Source organism: Oncorhynchus mykiss, chromosome 6 (assembly GCF_057628025.1).
Source record: "Oncorhynchus mykiss isolate SJ-2025 chromosome 6, ASM5762802v1, whole genome shotgun sequence".
NCBI classification, from domain to species: domain Eukaryota; kingdom Metazoa; phylum Chordata; class Actinopteri; order Salmoniformes; family Salmonidae; genus Oncorhynchus; species Oncorhynchus mykiss.
Genome location: NC_143027.1, coordinates 20,645,615 through 20,667,542, shown reverse-complemented (window position 1 = coordinate 20,667,542; position 21,928 = coordinate 20,645,615). Strand labels below are relative to the sequence as shown.

General features: G+C 40.8%; 3 protein-coding genes across 5 annotated transcripts; 2 read left to right on the top strand and 1 right to left on the bottom strand.

The window, feature by feature from the left end:
- Positions 1–73: 73 nt before the first annotated feature.
- On the bottom strand, positions 74–3,685 carry mrps30 (mitochondrial ribosomal protein S30). Its single transcript, XM_021605541.3, has 5 exons — positions 2,554–3,685; positions 2,231–2,376; positions 1,516–1,621; positions 715–891; positions 74–521 (listed from the first exon to the last, which is right to left on the bottom strand). The coding sequence occupies exons 1-5, from the start codon at positions 3,149–3,151 to the stop codon at positions 259–261; spliced, it is 1,290 nt and encodes a 429-aa protein (XP_021461216.1). The 5' UTR covers positions 3,152–3,685; the 3' UTR covers positions 74–258.
- A 10-nt stretch (positions 3,686–3,695) lies between these two features.
- On the top strand, positions 3,696–5,971 carry hint2 (histidine triad nucleotide binding protein 2). 2 transcript variants are annotated; one of them, XM_021604959.3, is made up of 5 exons: positions 3,696–3,864; positions 4,154–4,300; positions 4,463–4,567; positions 4,745–4,817; positions 4,933–5,971. In XM_021604959.3, exons 1-5 carry the CDS (start codon positions 3,757–3,759, stop codon positions 5,022–5,024), a joined length of 525 nt encoding a protein of 174 aa, XP_021460634.1. In that variant the 5' UTR covers positions 3,696–3,756; the 3' UTR covers positions 5,025–5,971.
- Positions 5,972–6,846: 875 nt separating this feature from the next.
- Positions 6,847–21,098, top strand: LOC110525435 (long-chain-fatty-acid--CoA ligase ACSBG2). 2 transcript variants are annotated; one of them, XM_021605540.3, is made up of 16 exons: positions 6,971–7,147; positions 7,862–7,942; positions 9,174–9,248; positions 9,421–9,698; positions 10,323–10,594; positions 11,129–11,217; positions 11,419–11,539; positions 11,787–11,867; positions 12,239–12,388; positions 14,293–14,460; positions 14,642–14,823; positions 15,070–15,303; positions 15,509–15,726; positions 18,673–18,812; positions 19,026–19,269; positions 19,742–21,098. In XM_021605540.3, exons 3-16 carry the CDS (start codon positions 9,184–9,186, stop codon positions 19,825–19,827), a joined length of 2,328 nt encoding a protein of 775 aa, XP_021461215.2. In that variant the 5' UTR covers positions 6,971–7,147; positions 7,862–7,942; positions 9,174–9,183; the 3' UTR covers positions 19,828–21,098. The 2 variants fall into 2 exon arrangements, with proteins under 2 accessions (XP_021461214.2, XP_021461215.2); XM_021605539.3 differs by lacking the exon at positions 7,862–7,942 and having other exon boundaries at positions 6,847–7,147.
- Positions 21,099–21,928: the final 830 nt, after the last annotated feature.

Sequence of the window (21,928 nt, the reverse complement as noted above, 5' to 3'; positions counted from 1 at the left end):
ATTGTGGACTGTGCATTCATTTAATTTCATACACACAGCTGAAAAACAACCCACTGACCTGTATGCAACAGTGTCCATTTAAAAACAATGTTTTTATTCCATTCTACATGAATACATTCTGCCAGATTATACCAGCGATGTACTGCATGCATGCTCAGTTGTGTCCTTTAGTTGATATTGGCCAATGTTGAATACAGATGGAAACACTTCAACAAAAACACTTCCTTCCTTCCTCCCACAAACACTAAACTCTCCATGTCAACCTGACCTGTTCAGTAGGAACTGGACAAGGAGCTTGAGCACCCTGTCGTCCAGCCCCACCACAGCCCCATCCTTCACCCCCTCATATAGACGCATGCTGTCTGTCCCCCAGCACACGTTCTTCCTGGGGTTCCCAGCGTCCGTCTCCATGGACAGGCCCAGGGTGTTGAGCTGGTAGCAGAAGAAGGAGAAGTACTGGCCGTCTGTGATCACAGCCTGGGACACAAAAGGCCTGGTCACGTCCTCATGGCTCCAGAAACCTGGTGATGTTTTGTTCAAGATTACAAATGTGCTTTAACAAATGGTGTTATTCACAACTATTAAGAATATATTAATTCAAGAGCAGTCAGAGAGAAAACAGTTGAATGGTAAAATGATTTTTTTTTTTAACTACTGATTATTCTCAGGTAGGTAAGGAGAATAACATCTGATATTCAAGTTATGACTAGACACCTTGATACATGGCCTGTGCTCCTGTCCATGCAAATAGACTGGCAATGCCATTGGCTCTCAGGTAGACCTCGATCTGGTCAGTCAGATTCCGTTTGGCCATTTTGTCCCTGCGGTACCTGTCAGGGACCAGGTGGAACTGGGTGTGGCCGTAACAGCCTGGATCATGAAGCTTGGCTCCTTGGAAAGTAAAGACGAGAAAAGACTTACGTTGAAATATACACGCACACAGAATACTTTGACACTACCACCACTAGTGGTTGCAGTTGGTTGATGCACCACCTATGACTATGACAAAGTAAATGGCTGAGGCTAAAACAGACCGGCAGCCAGACAGGCGCAAATACTTTGATCAATATTATTAAATTAACAACCAACACCTTGTGACAATTTTACATCCAAAGCCTACTCCAGGGATCACCAACTACATTCATCTGGGGGATGATTTTTTTCTTGATGGTCAGGGTGCCAGAACATAATTCTAAATAAATTTGTAGACTGCAAATTGACCGCAAGAAGCCCAAACAGATATAATATTGGACTAAAACCATTTCAAACCTTGCTTACATTTGTATATGATCACATATCGCTCCATTATGCGTGGGAATACTTTGGAATAGATTTCCAAAATTAAAATCACTTGATTTGCTGGTGTTTTTACTGTCTTATGTCCAACAATAAAAAAAGTAAGAAGCACAAGAACAAATTGCACTGAAAATTTAGTTGGCCAAATAAAAATAACTTGCGGGACAAATTTATCCCCCGGGCCACCAGTTGGGGAACCCTGGTCTACTCCATTATTACCTGTGAAGATATTGTTCTCATACTGTCTCCTGAACATGGGAAGCAGGTCTGGGGCAAACTTTATCTCTGGGACTTCAGCAGACATCACCACCTCAAGGGGGACAAACTGGAAGAGGGTCAGTGGAGATTTATTTGGAAACTACTTGCACTCAAATGTAGGTCAAAAAAAACAAACAACATTTGGCCAAATCCCAGCTTCACATCAATGTTTCATGTATGATAATAGCCAGATGACCACGGAGTTTTGGATCAGTGTTGCTGTGTATGTCTCTTGCAGCTTGTAACAGGCTAATGTGATGATGCTCCATTAGCCGTTACAGGAAAGGTATTGTTTGGCGTAGCACAAAATTTCCCACCAACCTTGACTTGCAGATACTACCTTAGTTCTCGATTCAGCCAAACATGTATCTTCTGAAACGTCCATGTCCAGTTGCAGGTGGTTCGATTGAATTTTTTTTTTTTAAATACTCCGTTATTAAAATAAATAAATGTTTTGCGCCATGAAGTAATCCAACAATATGTACTAAATTTAAACGAACCACCTGCAACTGGACAAAGACATTTTAGAAGATACATGTTTGGCCAAATCGATAACAAAGATAGTATTTTCAAATTAAAGTTGTTACTGTTGTACTTCTCCAAACAGTAACTATCTTAACAGCTAATGGAGCATCATATTAGCCCTTTCCAATCTGCTAGTGACTGTATGTAGTACCTGTGGAAGTTGTTGAGGTATCCTTATCTGACTGTGTGGCTTATCGTCAATCTGGAATCTGATTGGCTCGACGCGGCCACCCCGATGTCCCCTTGGAATGGTCCTCTGCCCTCTCATCCAGTAGAAGTTAACCTGAGGGTCAAGATCTAAACAGAAAGTGATGTAAGAGAGAGTATTTTGCATAGCAGAGACCGACATAATCACAACTTCCCCTTACATATGATTTAGTGCCACTGATGACTTTTTAATGCTTACACATCATGCCTTGGACTGAGGGTGGAATCAGGAGTGATTATGAATAAATGAACAAATTAATGGTTTACCTAAACTTGACAGCTGGAGTACAGGGTTGTGTTTGGCCATAGTGTGTGTGAGTCCAGATACCAAGTTTCTCAGAAAAGGTGCCACATAATGTTCTTGTTCCCTTTGCAAGAACGGTTGACGTTTCTTCATGTACCAGTTCTCTTGTAAAATTGAATGGCAGACATGGGAACGGATGTCAGCAAATGCAGTTTCGTCAATGGTGGATGACGCATTCTGAAAGTCAGGTACCGATTCCTCCTTGGTCTCTTCAACAATGAACTTCTCAGGTAAGCCAGGTAGATATGCAGTCTTTGTGAAGTGCTGATACCATTTATCAGCATTAAGAGCAAAGGTTTGCGGACACAACACATATTTCTTTCGCTGAACTCGTGTGAGGAATGTCAATTTTTCCTGCACATCGGCGGCACGTACTTTGTCAAGATGTTCTGCAATCTGACGTCTTTTTGCAGACTTACTTTTAGCGGTCAGCGAAGGTACAATGGGAGGGTATACAGGCTCCTGAATTGCTGTCTTTGTATGAACGATCCGGTCGTTTCTAAACACATGTCCTTTTTTATGAAGTAATGACTGCAAGGGCAAGCGAGTGCGCACCGCCATGTTTGTCGCTGATGACGAGGGCGAGTTCTTCTTCTCGTGCGTCTCGTGCAAACTGGTTAAATGCAGAATATCGCCACCACGTGGAGGATAAAAATAAATACTGCTCGAGCGAAAAATATTTCTGGGCCACTCATTCTCTAGTGTTGTTTTCGGAATGTGTATGCTATTAATGGAATGGTTATTTGAATCGAAAATATTATGTTTACAGCATCTTACACCAATCACGGGAGCCAAACGTTTGAAATTGTAATCGTTTTGAAACACAAGAGAACGTTTCGATTCATGAATACAACTTTTTCATCGGGAGAGGGTTCACACTAGATAACATAGCCATAAAGTCAAAATTGGTTATATCGTAAAAATGTATGAAAACAAAAATTTGCTTTTTAATTTAAGATTAGGCATACGGTTAGCAGTATGGTTCATGTTATAGTTAAAGTTAGGCTTATATTTAACATCTAATTTTAAAAAGAGAAATTGTAGAAATAGGCGAGGCTTATGACTTTGTGGATGTGTTAACTAATTATGACCCGGGGGCAGCGCAGACATCATATCCGGTAAGATTGCAACTCTCCAAACGGAATTTGCACAGTGCACTCATAGCTATGAATTTTCGCCAACTTTTGCCGACACAATGCTTCAGGAAAAGTGTTTACCATTCACGCATTTTGCGCCCTGCATGCCGAGCAGAGGTAGCTATTCTGAAAATAAACGTAATTGTTTTAATCTTAGTAGTTAACAATTTCGTGTTGTTGACTTTAGGGGAGCGTCATGGTCATGGGCATGTGTGTCCTCCAGCTGGCACAGGAGCAGTGCACACTCACCAGGAGATTCGGGCTGTTAGAATGGTTCATGGGCGTTTAGCAAATGACGGTGTCGCAGTATATGCACTGCAGTGTTTACAATAACATACATTCTTCTAAAGATCAATACAGAAGCTAATGTTAAAAAAAATGCAACCTGCTAATTTGTCAACCTCTGTTATTGTTTGTCATGTCACAGAGACACGTATGCATATCAAACACAAAAAATGACGAGGTGCGTCTTGCTGAAGAAGCAAGCAAGAAATATGGATCTCCAGCACCAACTATCTTTTCCAGAGTGATTGACAAAACTATTCCTGCAGATATCATTTATGAAGATGATAAGGTATACACCGCACACAGACGTATTCACATGCGTATGTTTATTTTACTGTACTCCACGTAGACAATATATGATCAATATTCAGCCACAGGGTATATTGAACATTATATTGATGTTCAATATTTTGGAATGTTATCATGTTTTTGTTGTTTTCATTTTCTTCAGTGTTTAGCTTTCAGAGATATCAGTCCACAAGCCCCTGTGCACTTCCTGGTTATTCCAAGGGACCCTATCCCCAAAATCAGTGAAGTTAAAGATGATGATGCTGAGGTAGCCTACTGATTTGTCTCTACTTTCTCTTTATGTCATTTTCTGATTTTGATCACACAAAAGAATCCTATTACGTTGAAATGTGTTGCCCCCCCCCCCCCCCCCTGGTTCCTGCTCAAAATTTGTCTCAATCCAGATTGTCCTTCTACTTTAAAAACACTTTGCTATTTTATGTAGCTGTTAGGTCACCTCCTAGTGGTTGCAAAAAATGTGGCGAAGAAAGAGGCATTGCACGAAGGTTACAGAATGGGTAAGTATTAAGATGACCATAATAAGTAGTGTCAAACTACATATGAGCTTAAGGCATTTCACAGAGACATAATTTAGTTGTTATAAATATGTAACTGCATTTCTATTTTCCACAGTGATCAACGATGGGAAGCATGGTGCCCAGTCTGTATACCACCTTCACATCCACGTCCTGGGAGGCAGACAGCTGAACTGGCCTCCAGGTTAACAGGACTTCCTGTCTTAGAGGGGTTAGTTTCATGTTAACCTTAAAGAGCAACTGCCCCGAAAAAACAACTTCTCATTTAGAAAACTCGCTATTAGTCGGCAACATTATTCTACTGTCAAAATTGACTACAATGTGTAAATTTGATCATTGTGTTCATAAAGTCTGTTTTGTCCAAAAATAGTTTTGTGACACTTGTGGTCAGGACATGCTTCACAATGTATATTAAGGTAGGGTTTGTTTCAACCCTGCCCAAATTCCCACATCTGGCAGCATCCATGAAGTAATCATGGGGCTAGTTACGGACCATCAGTAAATTACACAATGTACATGGGACAATATGTTACAATTCCAATAGCTCCAAATGTCAGTGACTTAACCTCAAACCAACTATAAATTGTAGAAATTCATATAAATATTGAAAGCATTTAATGAGAACTTAAAGGTGTGCAACATGAAAATATTGTAATTTACATTGTGTAATTTATTGATGGTCGCTAACTATCCCCGGAGATATGTTATCCAAAGTCGAGCTAACTTTGCCACAGTTGCACACCAGCTGGCTTATTGGTGGTTTTTTAAGATAATTGGCTAAATAATTTGGCTACCTCTTCCCACCTGCAAACACAAACAAGAGACACCCACAATAAAACCACACCTGAAACCAACTCATGTTTGAATTCAGTCATGGCAACTAGCATTTCTTAATGAACCAAATTTAAATTGAGGCCAAATCAGGAAGTGCAGTGGCCCTTTAACTTTATTTTCATACAAATATAATGAAGCTCTTGAGTCTGACTATTTGATTTTTTCCAAAGTTAAATATTTTCATCCTATTTAACTATTATGTAATTAACTATTGTGTAATGTGATATGTTGATTGATGTACTTGTACAGTTTTCCTGTATATACAAATATGGAATAAAACAAAGTTGTGTGAATGATTTAAACAATATTTCTACATTTGTCAAAATGAAAGTAACTGTTTTGGAGATGTCACAGGTTTCACATACGTTAGATGTTGTTACTATGTGCTATTTTGATATTGTAGCCCCCTTAATATTTCTGGCAGATCTCCAGAAACATTTTGTAGCAATATAACTGAGAGCAGGTGTGGTGTGACTGTTGGTATGACTAAATGACCTTGGTGCCCAGGATATACTGTAGGTTACTCTGTATCATCTGGAGTGCATGGTTGAACTTTCACCTGCATTTACTAAAACCCCATGTCCATGTTCAGACTTGTAATTCTCAAATCGCACAAACACCCCTCAATACATGAAATAAGAACGATACTTTGACCTAAGATACAGAATTGAACCCCCAGAGATACATGTAATAACAGGTCAATAGCAATATCTATTAATCTTAGAACACAACTTAGATCACATTCATTTGTTAAAAAATGTTCAATGCAGATGTTTTTCACAGCACAAAAGGTATTGTTGCGCATTGTTTGTTCCACAGATGAAAGATCTGTGTATTGTGGGTCAAAGTATCCTCTTCTCATAAACTTTCAGAAGTTATCTTGCTTTATCAATTCATGTTATATCCCGATTATAAAAATTCGATAAGGGCTGAATCGATAACTTGCTTTGGTCCAGTCTAAATGACCAGTGTCTTAACCGAAAGAGGTTGTTCTACTTTATATTCTTAGAATATACTTTGAATCAGAGATATTTGTCCTCTATGCACAAAAAAAGTTAATGAAATTGGTCTTAACTGTGTTTTACATTTACTTAAACAGGCAAGCAATGTCAACAGTGGCTTAACTCCGATCCCTATGCTGTAATGTAGTCTGCTACCCCCAAACAGCCTCCTTGTCAGTTTCCAGCACATATTCCTGCGGAAGGGGACCTTATTTCAAGTCTATTGGTGGAATGTTAACTAGCCATTTGACCCATAGTAGGTGTGGGGGAAATTACGTAAGAGTGCAGACGGACCTGAGTGGGACGGTACTGTCACCCGTACAAGACCTCCACAGGCTTATCAGCTGCTGTCCTGGGTCCCATGTTGTGCACATCACATCGAGGCCCATCCAAGTTTTCCCTGCACTCTCCTGCCAAGTTGATATCATATAGCACCTGACTCCGTCTATCCCTGTCTGATCAAGGTCTCAGAACAAGGTAGGATATCATATCTGTCTTTTCAATAGAATGGTATTCTGCTGAATATTACTACTCTGGAATTAGTTCATCTCTTTTTTATTGTGTCCTTGGACTCTTTCACAATATGCTTATTTTTTGATGTGGCAGAGCACCACCTCAATCTACAACTCACAGACAGCTCTTGCAACATGTTCCTACAGTCCTTGCTCACATGTCAGAGTGGTGAACAGGGGTCATTTGTCTGTCTGTCTTGGTTTGTGAAATCAATTTGAAACAGTTCTTGCATTATAAACCTTTGTGAATATTTAGTATTAAGACAAATGTGGTAGTCATTATCTACACCAAAGCATTGACTGATGCTGGGATGTGTTCAGTTGCGTATAATTGGATGTATTTGTCTAACCATTAAAACCAAGATTATCTGTGATTTTGACCTTTAGATTGCCCTCTGGTAACAATACAGTAGCCTTCCCAATTGAATCTCAGTAGCGAAGGCATGTTCAGAGTGAGAAAATGTGACCAGTAGCCTATAATAGCCTCAAGCGTTGGTTGCCTGAGATATACAGTATATACAGACATGTGTTCAAAGCAAACAAACAAACATGACCTAGCCTACATCTCAGGACATAAATGTAAAACCATGTTCGAACTAAACTGAACCAAGCTGGTTCCTCGTGTTTTATTGTTTGGCCAACAGGCTCAAGCTTCTTCTTTATTGTCTCCTGCTACAAGGTCTCTTGTTAAATCCAAAACAAAACCATGCTAAACTGGGTCACTTTGAGGCTGTTGCTGTTGGAGAGATACACACAGACTGTGAGCATCTATACAAATATTTCTAAAATATATTTCAATATTTTAAATGTACATGTAGGAGCATAGCTACCACTGTATATTTTTGTGTCAAGTTGCTACCTTGAATATATCATATTTTAAGATGTAAGCAAAGAGATTATATCCAATTGATGTAGTACAGTCAATTGTCAGTGAGCAGAAATGTTTGCATAATTGTGTGCAAAAGTTTAGTGGCTACTATATTGCCACATAACACAGGCAATCGTTTTGCAATTATGATGAACTTTGCTCTAGAGAAATCTTGGCCCGTAGTTATCCGATCTATCTGGTCAGATCTTCTGTCCTTTTCTATTTTAAGTGTTGATAGTGATAGTTATAGGAATGTCCTCATGAACCAGATTCAAATTTCCTATCACTGTTATAAGCTCTATGTCTCAACATTTTAACTGCTTGTTTGGAATTTGAACTGCACCTTTCTCCCCATACATGTTTAAAAACTTCTTGGCAATATTGTGTACTCAAGACATGGTCTCATGATCTGAATGTCATAGCTAAACTATAGTGGCTCCGCTTGAAAATTGTCTTCACAATTTCAAGATAAAAACACTAGATGGCACAATTTCACTGAAATTGTCCATCATAGCCTGAATGACTTCATGCCAGAGATAATGATGAGGTATCGGTATCATGGTCAACTAACCCAACGTTGCAAGCAACCCAGCATGTTACTTCATATACACTTCAATACATGCTCTGGGCCTATGCTGTATTTGCAGACATGTAATAACCAAAACATGCACTATGTGTGTGTATGAAGGTAACTACTGTACAGAATCCTGACAGATCTATCCAAGATGAGACAAAAACGTTTTTTTCACCATAAATACATGTTCATCCCTTAGCTGTCTCAGACCCTTTTTCAATGTCCCTTTCTTGGTCAACTGTCTTGATGTAACCTACTGTATTTAAGTTAAAGGTTGGAAAAAGCTCTGCAAATTGTTACGCGTTTTTGGCACAAAGCCCTTAATTTCGCCATTCTTTATCAATCTAACCAAGCAGTCATTGGCACACTGCCTCTGACACTGTCATGTTGCAATACCCACTCATATAAGGATCCAGGAGGAAACACTTATTTTCTTGAAATTAGTAGAATATCAGGAGCCTTTGCACGACCTAGATAGAGATTTTATTAATTTGTTGATCTAGCGGTTTTTGCATATCTAACGTTGATATTTGACCTCTTTTATTTAAGCAATTACAAGATGTCTGACCAACAGGATTCTGTTCTCACCAATGGGGTTCCTGACATAGAAAAGAGTTCTGAGAAGTATGTGGACCTATCGTAACCTTCTATGCTGGAGACTAATTCTGTCGGGACTGTTGAAATTCCATTTTATTATTACTGAATATTTACCAAATAATGGTACCGTATTTAATGACTGAGTGTTTATTAATTGTGTTGTAATGACTGAGTGTTTATTAAATGTGTTTTATTCTAGTTCTAGTGTGATTGGCATTCCTCTTGGAGAAACCAAACCGTTAGTACCAGTTGCCAAACTTCAGCAGAAGGAAATCTACTGCAGTCCCCTCGTCAACGGAGGAGTAGTAGACCATCCACAACCAAACTCAGAGTCAGAGTCTGATGGAGAAGACAAAGACAGTCAGGAGTCAGTTGCTGTAGAACCTGCAGTGATAACCCCATCAAGAATACCTGAAGCACCAGCCAAATTACCCAGATCCCCTGGACAAGCGGGACCTCAAGGGGATCCTCTCTCAGGTAATAGCAGCGTATCGTGGTAGGGCTACACGTTTTTTTATATATAGGATATTGACTCAACCTAACTGAAGCAGATCAGATGTTTTATCACCTGTCAGAGGCACATGATATGTGTTTTGTAATTCATAATACAGCAGCTATAAAGACATTTGTTTAAGAGGTTGACAGAACTGTGCCCGAAAGCATAATCATTTAAGGGTTACAGACACTCATAAATAGTCAATTATTATTTGATCTATGACTGATTTTTTTGCCTGTAATTCTTTTTGTTTTCGATAAATCAACTCTAACCTTTTTATTTAATCAGAGCCATGTTCAACACTAACATATGATTGGTGGGTAGGCAGGGACATTCCACAAGTTTCTCTATTCTTCTTTAGTAATCTGATACAGGCAGCTTCAAATTCAAATATTTATGTTTCACACTGTGACAGCGAAGGAGGGTGGAGTAGAGCTGGACCAGTCTGATTCTCAGACGTAGCCATACCTCCCTGATTTCTGGTCCTACCTGCGTTCCACTACATTCTTGTGGGAACAGGGAAGGGGAATACTAATCTCTGAGATTACTCCATAAACAACCAACGATGGTTGGAAACTGCTGCCCCTGCTGTCCCCATACTACAGGTGCCTCGGTGCCCCTGAAGCTGTCGGATGTGTCCCTGGCCACAGCAGAGCAGCTCTGGTGCACCTCCAGGGACCAGGCGGTTAAGCTGAGGATGGCTGAGACGGGGCCGGGATCCGAGGCCCCCATGACTATCCACCAGATGTTCTTAAAGACGGTGAATATCTATGGAGACCTGCCTGCGGTGGCGTCTAAGAAAGAGGGGCAGTGGGTAACCCTGACCTGGAGGGAGTACTACCAGCAGTGCAGAGCGGCGGCCAAGAGCTTCCTTAAGGTCTGTATATTGATGTAGTTGTTGTGTGAGTGTCTGTGCTCTTTAGTTGCTCTATGGTCTATGCTTGTGTGAGATTTAATAGAAAAGGTTTTCTATGCTTAATGTTATGATGTACTTGTACCTGGATTGTTCTCTGCATTTTCAGTGGCTCAAGGCCTAGGGGTGTTTTTGAACTGCGCCAGTGAATTCTAATAGAATACGAACTATAAGACAGATCGGTTAACATCACTGAATCTTCAAATAGGCTGCCGGCTATTTAGAATTTGAACTCTAGAGACAGGATTAGGAATATTTACACAGCAGAAAGAATGTTCTCCCATTGTCATTTCTGTCTCCTTGTAAGAATGGTGCTGGTGAAAACCAACACTTGGGTGTGTTAGATCCAAAGCTAAAGTTACTTGTCACGGAGAGCGATAAAGTGGAGCAGTTTACAAAGCATCATATAGGTCAACAGTAAATGAGGCAGTGTGCCACATTCTCATTGATTTTTTTTCTATTTTTTTCGGACTCTGTCTCTTCCCCTCTCTACTGTAGTTGGGTCTGGAGCGTTACCATGGCGTCGGTATTCTGGGCTTTAACTCTCCTGAGTGGTTCATCTCAGACATCGGCTGTATCCTGGCTGGGTAATAATAAAAACTATTTTTCATATAGCATGCACTGTCTTACCATGCACTACCCTGCACTATTGTTCATACTGCATTCTGTGAGACTTAGACAACTTACTCATAGAAGGCTAATCCACCCCACACACTCCAAGGACAGCAATCACAGTCTAAACCACCTCAATAAGAAGGTTGTCTGATCTGACGTGTGTGGTCTGCCAGGGGTTTTGCTGCAGGCATATACACCACTAACTCCCCCGAGGCGTGTCAGTATGTGGCAGACAACTGTGAGGCCAATGTCCTGGTGGTGGAGAACCACAAACAGCTCCTCAAAATCCTCCAGGTGAGACCCCATAACTGAACTATAATGTGGTCCTGGTTGTGTCTGCCAAAAGCCATATAACCTATGCACAGAATTATGCAAACATACATCCATAATTCTGAAGATGTTTTTTTTTTTTCAAATTACAATTATCCAATACTGCGCTCTAAATTGTATTTGTAAGTAGATCGAGTGATCATTACCTATTTATATATTTATTGTTTTTGTGCCAAAATGATAAATTCCCTACTTTGTTCATACCTTTCAGATTAAGGAACAGCTTCCACACTTGAAAGCTATTGTTCAGTACAAGGATGAACTTCAACAGAAGCTGCCAAACCTGTACACTGTAAGTTTCTATTGAAATGAAGAAGATCTATAAGCAGCATCTTGTTTAGCCAGCTGGGGTGAAAAACATTCCTGATTTTCATTACAGATATAGCAATGTTAGTAGCACATAGTATTTCCTTAAATATTGTAGAACACAATATTTCCTGTCACACACTGTAACTGTGAGACTCTTAATCCCTTCACATTACTAAGCAAACTGAGCCAAATCGAGCTGTACCGGGCTGGCTTGGCTACGCATCCACCATAGTTGATGAAACATTTCTGGAAAGGACAATGTGAAAATAAAATATCCAAGCCAACACAATACGGTTGGGATTGGCCCTATATTGTGAATCAGGTGTTACCGACTCAACCTCTGTCCTCCTACAGTGGGCTGAGTTTATGAAGCTGGGTGAGGAGGTGTCTGATGAACGGCTAGATGCTGTGGTGGACAGTCAGAGGGCTAACCAGTGTTGTACGCTCATCTACACCTCTGGAACCACAGGCAACCCCAAAGGGGTCATGCTAAGCCATGACAATGTGAGTATTGACAATGACATGATGATGTACAGTGCATTCTGTAAATATTCAGACCCCTTGACTTTTTCCACATTTTGTTACGTTACAGCCTTATTCTAAAATGTATTAAATAATTTTTTTCCTCATCAATCTACACATAATACCTCTTAATGACAAAACGAAAACAGGTTTTTAGACATTTTTGCAAATGTATTAAAAATACAAAACTGATATCACATTTACATAAGTATTCAGCACTTTACTATGAGACTCAAATTTGAGCTCCGGTGCATCCTGCTTCCATTGATCATCCTTGAGATGTTTCTACAACTTCATTGGAGTCCACCTGTGGAAAATTCAATTGATTGGACATGATTTGGAAAGGCACACAGCTGTCTATATATGGTCCCCACAGTTGACAGTGCATGTCAGAGCAAAAACCAAGCCATGAGGTCGAAGGAATTGTCTATAGAGCTCCAAGACAGGATTGTGTCGAGGCACAGATCTTGGAAGGGTACTAAAACATTTCTGCAGCATTAAAGGTCCCCAAGAACACAGTGGCCTCCATCATTCCTAAATGGAAGAAGTTTGGAACCACCAAGACTCTTCCTAGAGCTGGCCGCCCAGCCAAACTGAGCCATCGGGGGAGAAGGGCCTTGGTCAGGGAGGTGAGCAAGAACCCGATGATTGCGCTGACAGAGCTCCAAAGTTCCACTGTGGAGATGGGAGAACCTTCCATAAGGACAACCATCTGTGCAGCACTCCACCAATCAGGCCTTTATGGCAGAGTGGCCAGATGGAAGCATGGTGGTGGCAGCATCGTGCTGTGGGGATGTTTTTCAGCGGCAGGGACATGTAGACTAGTCAGGATCGAGGGAAAGATGAACGAAGCAAAGTACAGAGAGATCCTTGATGAAAACCTGCTCCAGAGCGCTCAGGACCTCAGACTGGGATGAAGGACAGGACAAAAACCCTAAGCACACAGCCAAGACAACGCAGGAGTGGCTTTGGGACAAGTATGGCTCCCGAGTGGCGCAGCGGTCTAAGGCACTGCATCTCAGTGCTAGAGGTGTCACTACAGACCCTGGTTCGATTCCAGGCTGTATCACAGCCGAACGTGATTGGGATTCATAGGGCGGCGTCGTCTGGGTTAAGGTTTGGCCGGGGTAGGCCGTCATTGTAAATAAGAATATGTTCTTAAGTGACTTGCCGAGTTAAATAAATGTTAAATAAAAAAGTATCTGAATGTCCTTGGGTGGCCCAGCCAGAGCCTGGACTTGATTCCAATCGAACATCTCTGGAGAGACCTGAAAATAGCTGTGCAGCAACGCTCCCCAGCCTAACAGAACTTGAAAGGATCTACAGAGAAGAAGGGGAGAAACTCCCCAAATACAGGTTTGCCAAGCTTGTAGCATCATACCCAGGAAGACTTGAGGCTGTAATCGCTGCCAAAGGGTCTGAATACTTTTTTTATTTTTAATACATTTGCAAACATTTCTAAAAAAAACTGGTATTGTGTGTAGAATGATGAGGGGGAAAAAAACTATTCAATCATTTTTCGAAGAAGGCTGTAACAAAATCTGAAAAAGTAAAGGGTTCTGAATACTTTCCGAATGCACTGTAAATAGACTAGTGAGGGAAAAGCTCTATATTTACATGTACATTTACTGTACCGGCAGTATCCAGGTTACTCCTCCTTCATCCTCACAGAATGTGGTGATGCCCTCAGAAACATTACATGTACTATATAGTGGAGCTCTGGGTCCACTGGGCACTCAATTCAGTATGTGAAAGTGTCACAATTTTGTCCATGTATTGTTCACGGCAAGTAAAGGACAAACAAAACTTCTGGCATATAGTTTTCCTCTGTGGTAAAGGAGGTTGGAATAATATTAGTTGAAAGTCTCATCTGACTCTCTCCTCAGATCACCTGGACTTCAAATGCGGTCGGAGCCATGACAAGTCTGCAACATGGTGTGGAGTGCGTGGTGAGCTACCTGCCCCTGAGCCATGTAGCTGCCCAGATCAACGACATGTGGATCTGCATGAGATTTGCAGGGGCAACGTATTTCGCAGACCCAGACGCCCTGAAGGTCAGAATCCCTGAGTGTTGTACTACAGATAATGATGCTGTGCATTGCTTTCCTTTCGAAATGCTGTTTACGAAGGCAATAATTGATTGAGGTTTGGTGGTTTGGTTTTGACTGGGTTGTGGAGGGTAGGCCTGGGGTAACTTTATATGACTTGATAACTGCTAACTTTCTGATTTCCTAGGGCTCTTTGGGGACTACTCTGAAAGAGGTGCGCCCCACAAGTTTCCTGGGAGTTCCCCGTGTGTGGGAGAAGATGCAGGAGAAGATGAAAGCCATCGGAGCCAAATCCTCTGGTATGAAGAAAAGAGTGGCTAACTGGGCCAAATCCATCGGATTGCAAGCCAGCTACAGTGCCATGAATGGGTAAGGATTTATGTTAGGTTTTTGTTGTTCATTAAACCCACACTTCAGAAAGAATGTGTATTTTCAGTGCATCAAATTATTTTTGATTTGTTTCACCCATCGATATGATCTTATCAATAGCATTAGAAAAAACATGCATCCTCACTCACACCCAAATAGTATTTTTACATCTTAAACTAGATTCAATTCCAGCCATAATATTTTTCACAATGTATGGTATTCCTCTGGGTTTTCTGTGGATTACAGTGAGAACCTGGTGCCCTGGGGCTTCATGCTGGCAAACAACCTGGTGTTTAAGAAAGTTCGCTGGGCCTTGGGTCTGGACCGCTGCAAGAACTGCTTAACGGGGGCCGCACCCATCACTAAGGAGACTCTGGAGTACTTCATGAGCCTTAGCCTCCCGCTGTATGAGCTGTATGGGATGAGTGAAAGCACCGGCCCTCACACCATCTCCTGGGAGAATAACTTCAAGATCATGAGGTCAGCAAATGGAAAACTAGGGATATGAACTGCCATTTGTATTGACAGTTACATTAATTAATTTGTAGTTGACAAAGCTATCATTGCATAATAGCAAATCATTCATTGATACTGATAAGCCATCAGATATAAAGTGACATCTAATCATCCTTCTTGCTTTTCGGTCTCACCATATGAAGAATTGATATCATGATGTTGTCCTCAGCTGTGGAAAGGTGGTGGTTGGCTGCCAGACCAAGTTGGACAAGCCAGACGAGGATGGGAATGGTGAGATCTGTTTCTGGGGGCGTCATGTGTTCATGGGCTACCTGAATGAGCCAGAGAAGACTGAGGAGGCCCTGGACCAGGAGGGCTGGCTGCACTCTGGAGACCTGGGCAAGCATGACAAGGACAACTTCCTATTCATCACAGGGAGGATAAAGGGTATAGTACTTATTTATAGTTTATTTTGTAGATGTATATACAGTAGCCATTATACAACATGGCTATCAGTGCTGGGTGTCAATGGGAGTAGGATGCAGTTGCTCCTAGACACTGATCAAAGTAAAGTTTTGTGTACCTTCTCTTGATACTAAGTCTGTGCCTTAGGTTAACTTCCCCATAAGAAAAAATACTATAGTATACTATGCTCTACATACTGTAGTATTACTATATTCTTTACTATAGCATTCACTTGAGTGTTTTTGTGGAAGCCCTTTGGGTGGTGGACCATTCTTGATAGTAGAACACCTATATTCACTATACTATACTATAGTATTAACTGTAATGTTTTTGTATACTGTTGTATAATGTAGTAAAGTTTACTATAGTATGAATACTGTATTGTATATGATACCTATAGTAATTACAGTAGTGTTTTTTGCAGATAATACTGTAGTATTTACTATAGTGTTTTCGTTGTTTCATTATCTTTGACATAGAAGTGCGGACATGACTGTAGTATACTATAGTATTCACTGTAGTGTTTTTGCGCAAGTACACTATAGTGTACTGTAGTAAAGTTTACTATAGAATTTACTATAGAATACTATAGTAAAAACTATTGTATATATTATAGCAATTACTGTAGTGTTTTTGCAGATATTACTGTAGTATTTACTAGTCTTTAATGTTTTTTGTTTAATTATCTTTGACAAAGAAGTGGGGGCTTTCTCCTTGAGCAAATTTTCCATAACCTGTTGGTAGGTAGGTAAATAGTACTGGAGTCTGAACGGATAATTCAGAGCCTCTGCTCTTTTCTATAACCTTTAGGGAACGCAATATATGGTCTATTCTTTGCATGTAGGTGTTTCATTCATGGGTGGCACAAATAGGGATATGGGGGATGGGAATGGGAATGGGTTGAGTATATGCAAATTAAATACTGTAGTATTACTATAGTTAAAACATCTTCAGTGTTTTTTTGTGGAGAATACCATAGTATTTAATATATCTATCCTATATTTATCCTACCCTGTCTTTCTAAGGTATTCGAAAGCCAAGTTAACAAACAGATTACTGACCATTTCGAATCCCACCATACCTTCTCCGCTATGCAATCTGGTTTCAGAGCTGGTCATGGGTGCACCTCAGCCACGCTCAAGGTTCTAAACGACATCATAACTGACATCGATAAGAGACATTACTGTGCAGCCGTATTCATCGACCTGGCCAAGGCTTTCACAACATTCTTATTGGCAGACTCGACAGCCTTGGTTTCTCAAATGATTGCCTTGCCTGGTTTACCAACTACTTCTCTGATAGAGTTCAGTGTGCCAAATCAGAGGGCCTGTTGTCCGGACCTCTGTCAGTCTCTATGGGTGTGCCACAGGGTTCAATTCTCGGGCCGACTCTCTTTTCTGTATACATCAATGATGTTGCTCTTGCTGCTGGTGATTCTCTGATCCACCTCTACGCAGACAACACCATTCTGTATACTTCTGGCCCCTCCTTGGACACTGTGTTAACTAACCTCCAGACGAGCTTCAATGCCATTACAACTCTCCTTCCGTGGCCTCCAACTGCTCTTAAACGCAAGTAAAACTAAATGTATGCTATTCAATCGATCACTGCCCGCACCTGCTCGCCCGTCCAGCATCACTACTCTGGACGGCTCTGGCTTAGAATACGTGGACAACTACAAATACCTGGGTGTCTGGTTAGACTGTAAACTCTCCTTCCAGACTCACATTAAGCATCTCCAATCCAAAATTAAATCTAGAATCGGCTTCCTATATCGCAACAAAGCATCCTTCACTCATGCTGCCAAACATACCCTCGTAAAACTGACCATCCTACCAATCCTCGACTTCGGTGATGTCATCTATAAAATAGCCTCCAACACTCTACTCAACAAACTGGATGCAGTCTATCACAGTGCCATCCGTTTTGTCACCAAAGCCCCATACACTACCCACCATTGTGACCTTGGCCCTCGCTTCATACTCGTCGCCAAACCCACTGGCTACAGGTTATCTACAAGTCTCTGTTAGGTAAAGCCCTGCCTTATCTCAGCTCACTGGTCACCATAGCAGCACCCACTCGTAGCACACGCTCCAGCAGGTATATCTCACTGGTCACCCCCAAAGCCAATTCCTCCTTTGGTCATCTTTCCTTCCAGTTCTCTGCTGCCCATGACTGGAACGAATTGCAAAAATCTCTGAAGCTGGAGACTCACATCTCCCTCACTAGCTTTAAGCACCAGCTGTCAGAACAGCTTACAGATCACTGCACCTGTACATAGCCCATCTGTAAACAGCCCATCTATCTACCTACCTCATCCCCATACTGGTATTTATTTATTTTGTTCTTTTGCACCCCAGTATCTCTACCTGCACATTCATCTTCTGCCGATCTCCCATTCCAGTGTTTAATTGCTATATTGTAATTATTTCGCCACCATGGCCTATTTATTTCCTTAACTTACCTCATTTGCACTCACTGTATATAGACTTTTTGTTTTCTTTTGTTCTATTATATTATTGATTGTATGTTTTGTTTATTCCATGTGTAACTCTGTGCTGTTGTATGTGTCGAATTGCTACGCTTTATCTTGGCCAGGTCGCAGTTGCAAATGAGAACTTGTTCTCAACTAGCCTACCTGGTTAAATAAAGGTGAAATAAAAATAAACACTGAGTGTACAAAACATTAGGAACACCTTCCCAATATTGAGCACCCCCCTTTGCCCTCAAAACAGCCTGAATTAGTCTGGGGCGTGGACTCTACAAGGTGTCGTTCCATAGGAAGGCTGGCACATGTTGACTCCAATGCTTCTCACAGTTATGCCAAGTTGGCTGGAAGTCCTTTGGGTGGTGGACCATTCTTGATAGTAGAACACCGTGTAGACCTATGATCTAAATATCCTCAGAAAGAAATCTCTTGTCCTGCAGAGCTGATCATAACAGCAGGAGGAGAGAACATCCCACCTGTACCCATTGAGGATGCAGTGAAAGCAGAGATTGCCATCATCAGCAACGCCATGTTGCTCGGAGACAAGATGAAATTCCTCTCCATGATGCTCACGCTCAAAGTAAGGCCTCCAACGTTAGATGTGTCCTGTATTGCCAACTCTTATGGTCATTGGCTTGCTTTAGAATTCTCGCTTTTGAATTAAGCAATTAGAATATAATTATACAGCACGAACAGATCTGGAACCAGGCTATTTGATGTTTGCTCTGTTCAGCAAATACTACAACTAACTCCTGGATCATTGCTATCCTTTGAACCCACTCTCCCTCCGTAGTGTATAGTTGACGACAATGGCGAGCCGACGGACGAGCTGACCCCAGAGGCTGTGGCGTTCTGCCATCAGCGTGGCATAACGGCAACCAAGGCCTCTGAGATCATAGCCAGTAAGGAACCAGCTATTTATAAGGCCATCCAGGAGGGCATAGAGCATGTCAATGCTAAGGCCACCTCCAATGCCCAGAGGGTCCAGAAGTGGGTCATTTTGGACAGAGATTTCTCTATATCTGGGGGAGAACTGGGTGAGTCAGTCAGTGTGAGAAATCAGTTGCTGGTTTTTATTGGTTGGTTCTGTCTGTTTGAGCATGTGACAGAAGAGAGCAGTGAATAGTCTTGGATTGCATTTTCTTCCTCATCTTAGAGAGTTGATTTTTTGTGCTTCTTGTTCATTGTGGGATTAAAATAAATATAGTTCAAACTAAAGATAGATAACTAAACCAAAGCTAGTCTGTAAGGTTGTAAATAATGAGCTTTTTCATAATTTGATATAAAGAACTCTTAGAGAGAAGGAAGTGTTTTTGCCATTAATGTTTATCTGACGAGGCAGTCTTGTGACTAGTTTATGCCAAACAACATTCCTGTAGATATCATTGCATAATCTGTCTTCCAAGCTGTTAAGTAGGTCACATGTTGTGATTGAAGAAGCATGGGAAAGAGAGTAAAGTCTTTTTGAGAGCACAGTAAGTCTGATTGTTTTGTCCATCTTCTCTCCAGGACCTACCATGAAGCTAAAGAGGGGGGTTGTTGTCAAAAAGTTCCAAGAGAAAATCAACAAGATGTATGGAATGGCACAAGAATAATAGAGGAACTGAACATGGACTAGAGAACACTTGAGGACTGTAGTTATTGGACTATTAAATGCATCTGTAGACATTTGAGTGTGTCTTGTTTTCCAGTACCTAGAGAATTATCCCATTGGTATCTGCTCCATATCAATATTTAAGCTGTTTTAATGTACATAAGATTTCACAGCATTGATATTTGCACTTTTTTTGTAAATAAACCTTATATTCATCATCAATGCTATACTGTACCCATTTCAAGTAAAGGAAAATGCCTCAAAACAAAATCATTAATGTAATGTTTGTTAAGTGATTCTATCATTATTTGGATGGTATACTGTAGTATTTTCATTTTATTTTAGCCAATTATATTCCGTGTACATTATAATACATATTAAAATGTTTATTTTCATGGGTTAAATGAACATGATCAATAAAAGCAAACAAACTGTTCTGGACCCCCCCCAAAAAACATCACTTTGGTAGTATCTCACATGCACCTTACTTGTTGTCCAAGGTAGTGTCTTTGTTGTTTCATTTGAACAGCAATTATGAATTTCCTCATCAGAGGACGGTGCCTGTGATGTGACAGCTATTGTACGACATCATAGAAATAATTTGACAGGTTCTGCTGAGATAGCTCATGCTGAACTAGATACGTACTGTATGTTCTTATAGATTTCCCACGGATGTCTGCTACTTGTCTTTTACAGGTGACCCCTTAATTATTGAAACCTCCATCCTGAGGAAATTAGGCAAGAGCCTATTAGGTTGATGGGGAACTCCCTGGACAGTGGTCTTATAATGCTATGTATTACAAACTGGGATACATACCCCACCAATGAGAGGTGTTGTGGAAAAGTGATATATTACGGTGACACTGAGTACCAGTGTGGTTGGTCCTCCTGAAGTACTGTATCAAAGCCTACTGATGTCACCAAACTACAGGAACCCACTGTAAAGTTTGTAATATGGTAACTGAAGCCATAAGCGTGGAGGTTCCACACAAATAGGTGTGCTTTAAATTCTTATAATACTAGAATTACCATTGAATTATCCCTAGTTTTGCTACCATGCTGTGTTGTTGTCTTAGGACTCTCTTTATGTAGTGTTGTGGTGTCTCTCTTGTTGTGATGTGTGTTTCGTCCTACATTTTATTTTTTCATCCCAGCCCTCTTTCCAAGCAGGAGGCCTTTCGCCTTTTGGTAGGCCGTCATTGTAAATAAGAATTTGTTATTAACTGACTTGCCTAGTTAAATAAAGGTTCAATAAAATACAATTTCAACTTACCTCATGCCCCTTTTGAATTTCCCCTCGAAGATTTAACAGGATTGACTAGGTGAGTCGAATACAGTAGGTACAGTACTAGCTCCATCTGGTTTCTGGCATACTGTTTACACATATACAGTCCTTTCAGATCTTCACAGAAGTATCAAGGACTGTCAGTAGTGTGGATGACAGACAGTAGTGGTCAGTTGTGATTGGGAAGAATGTCATCTCAAAGTCTTCCAGGCCATTAGCTTGGTCAACCAGACTGACTGCTGCTCTCACGTTTGGTTTCAGCGCAGTGTCCTTCTAGTTTACAAGGCTTCAAGGCTACTGCAGGACAAAGATAATTTGGCCAATTGTCAAACAGAATTTCAACAGACAAATTGGTCAATCAACAACAGGTCAAAGTAATTTCACAATTTATTAGTGGGGAAAGGTTGCTGATGGCTGCATACTGATTGCACAAAGTTAAATCCCATAGGGGCTTAGAGCAAGATAGGCAACTGACTTTTCTCTGAGGTTGAATATAAGCAAAGTCTCCCCAAAAATGTATGATTTTATGTAATGGGTCAATCAAATGATCCTTTGACAGAACAGTGAGCTCCTTACTGACCGACATTCACACCTGCACCAGGAGCCTTTGGTCAATTACACACCTACATGCAGAATGCTGACCTACCTGGGCAAACATTTGTTAATTATTTTCAAAATGTGTTAACGTATTACAGTATTCAATTAATCAATAATATCTGACTAGCATTAATGATGAACAACTACAAAATGGAAAATATGCTATTTTACACCATATCAAGTGAGTCCAAAAAGTTGTATACTCACAGTAATGATGACA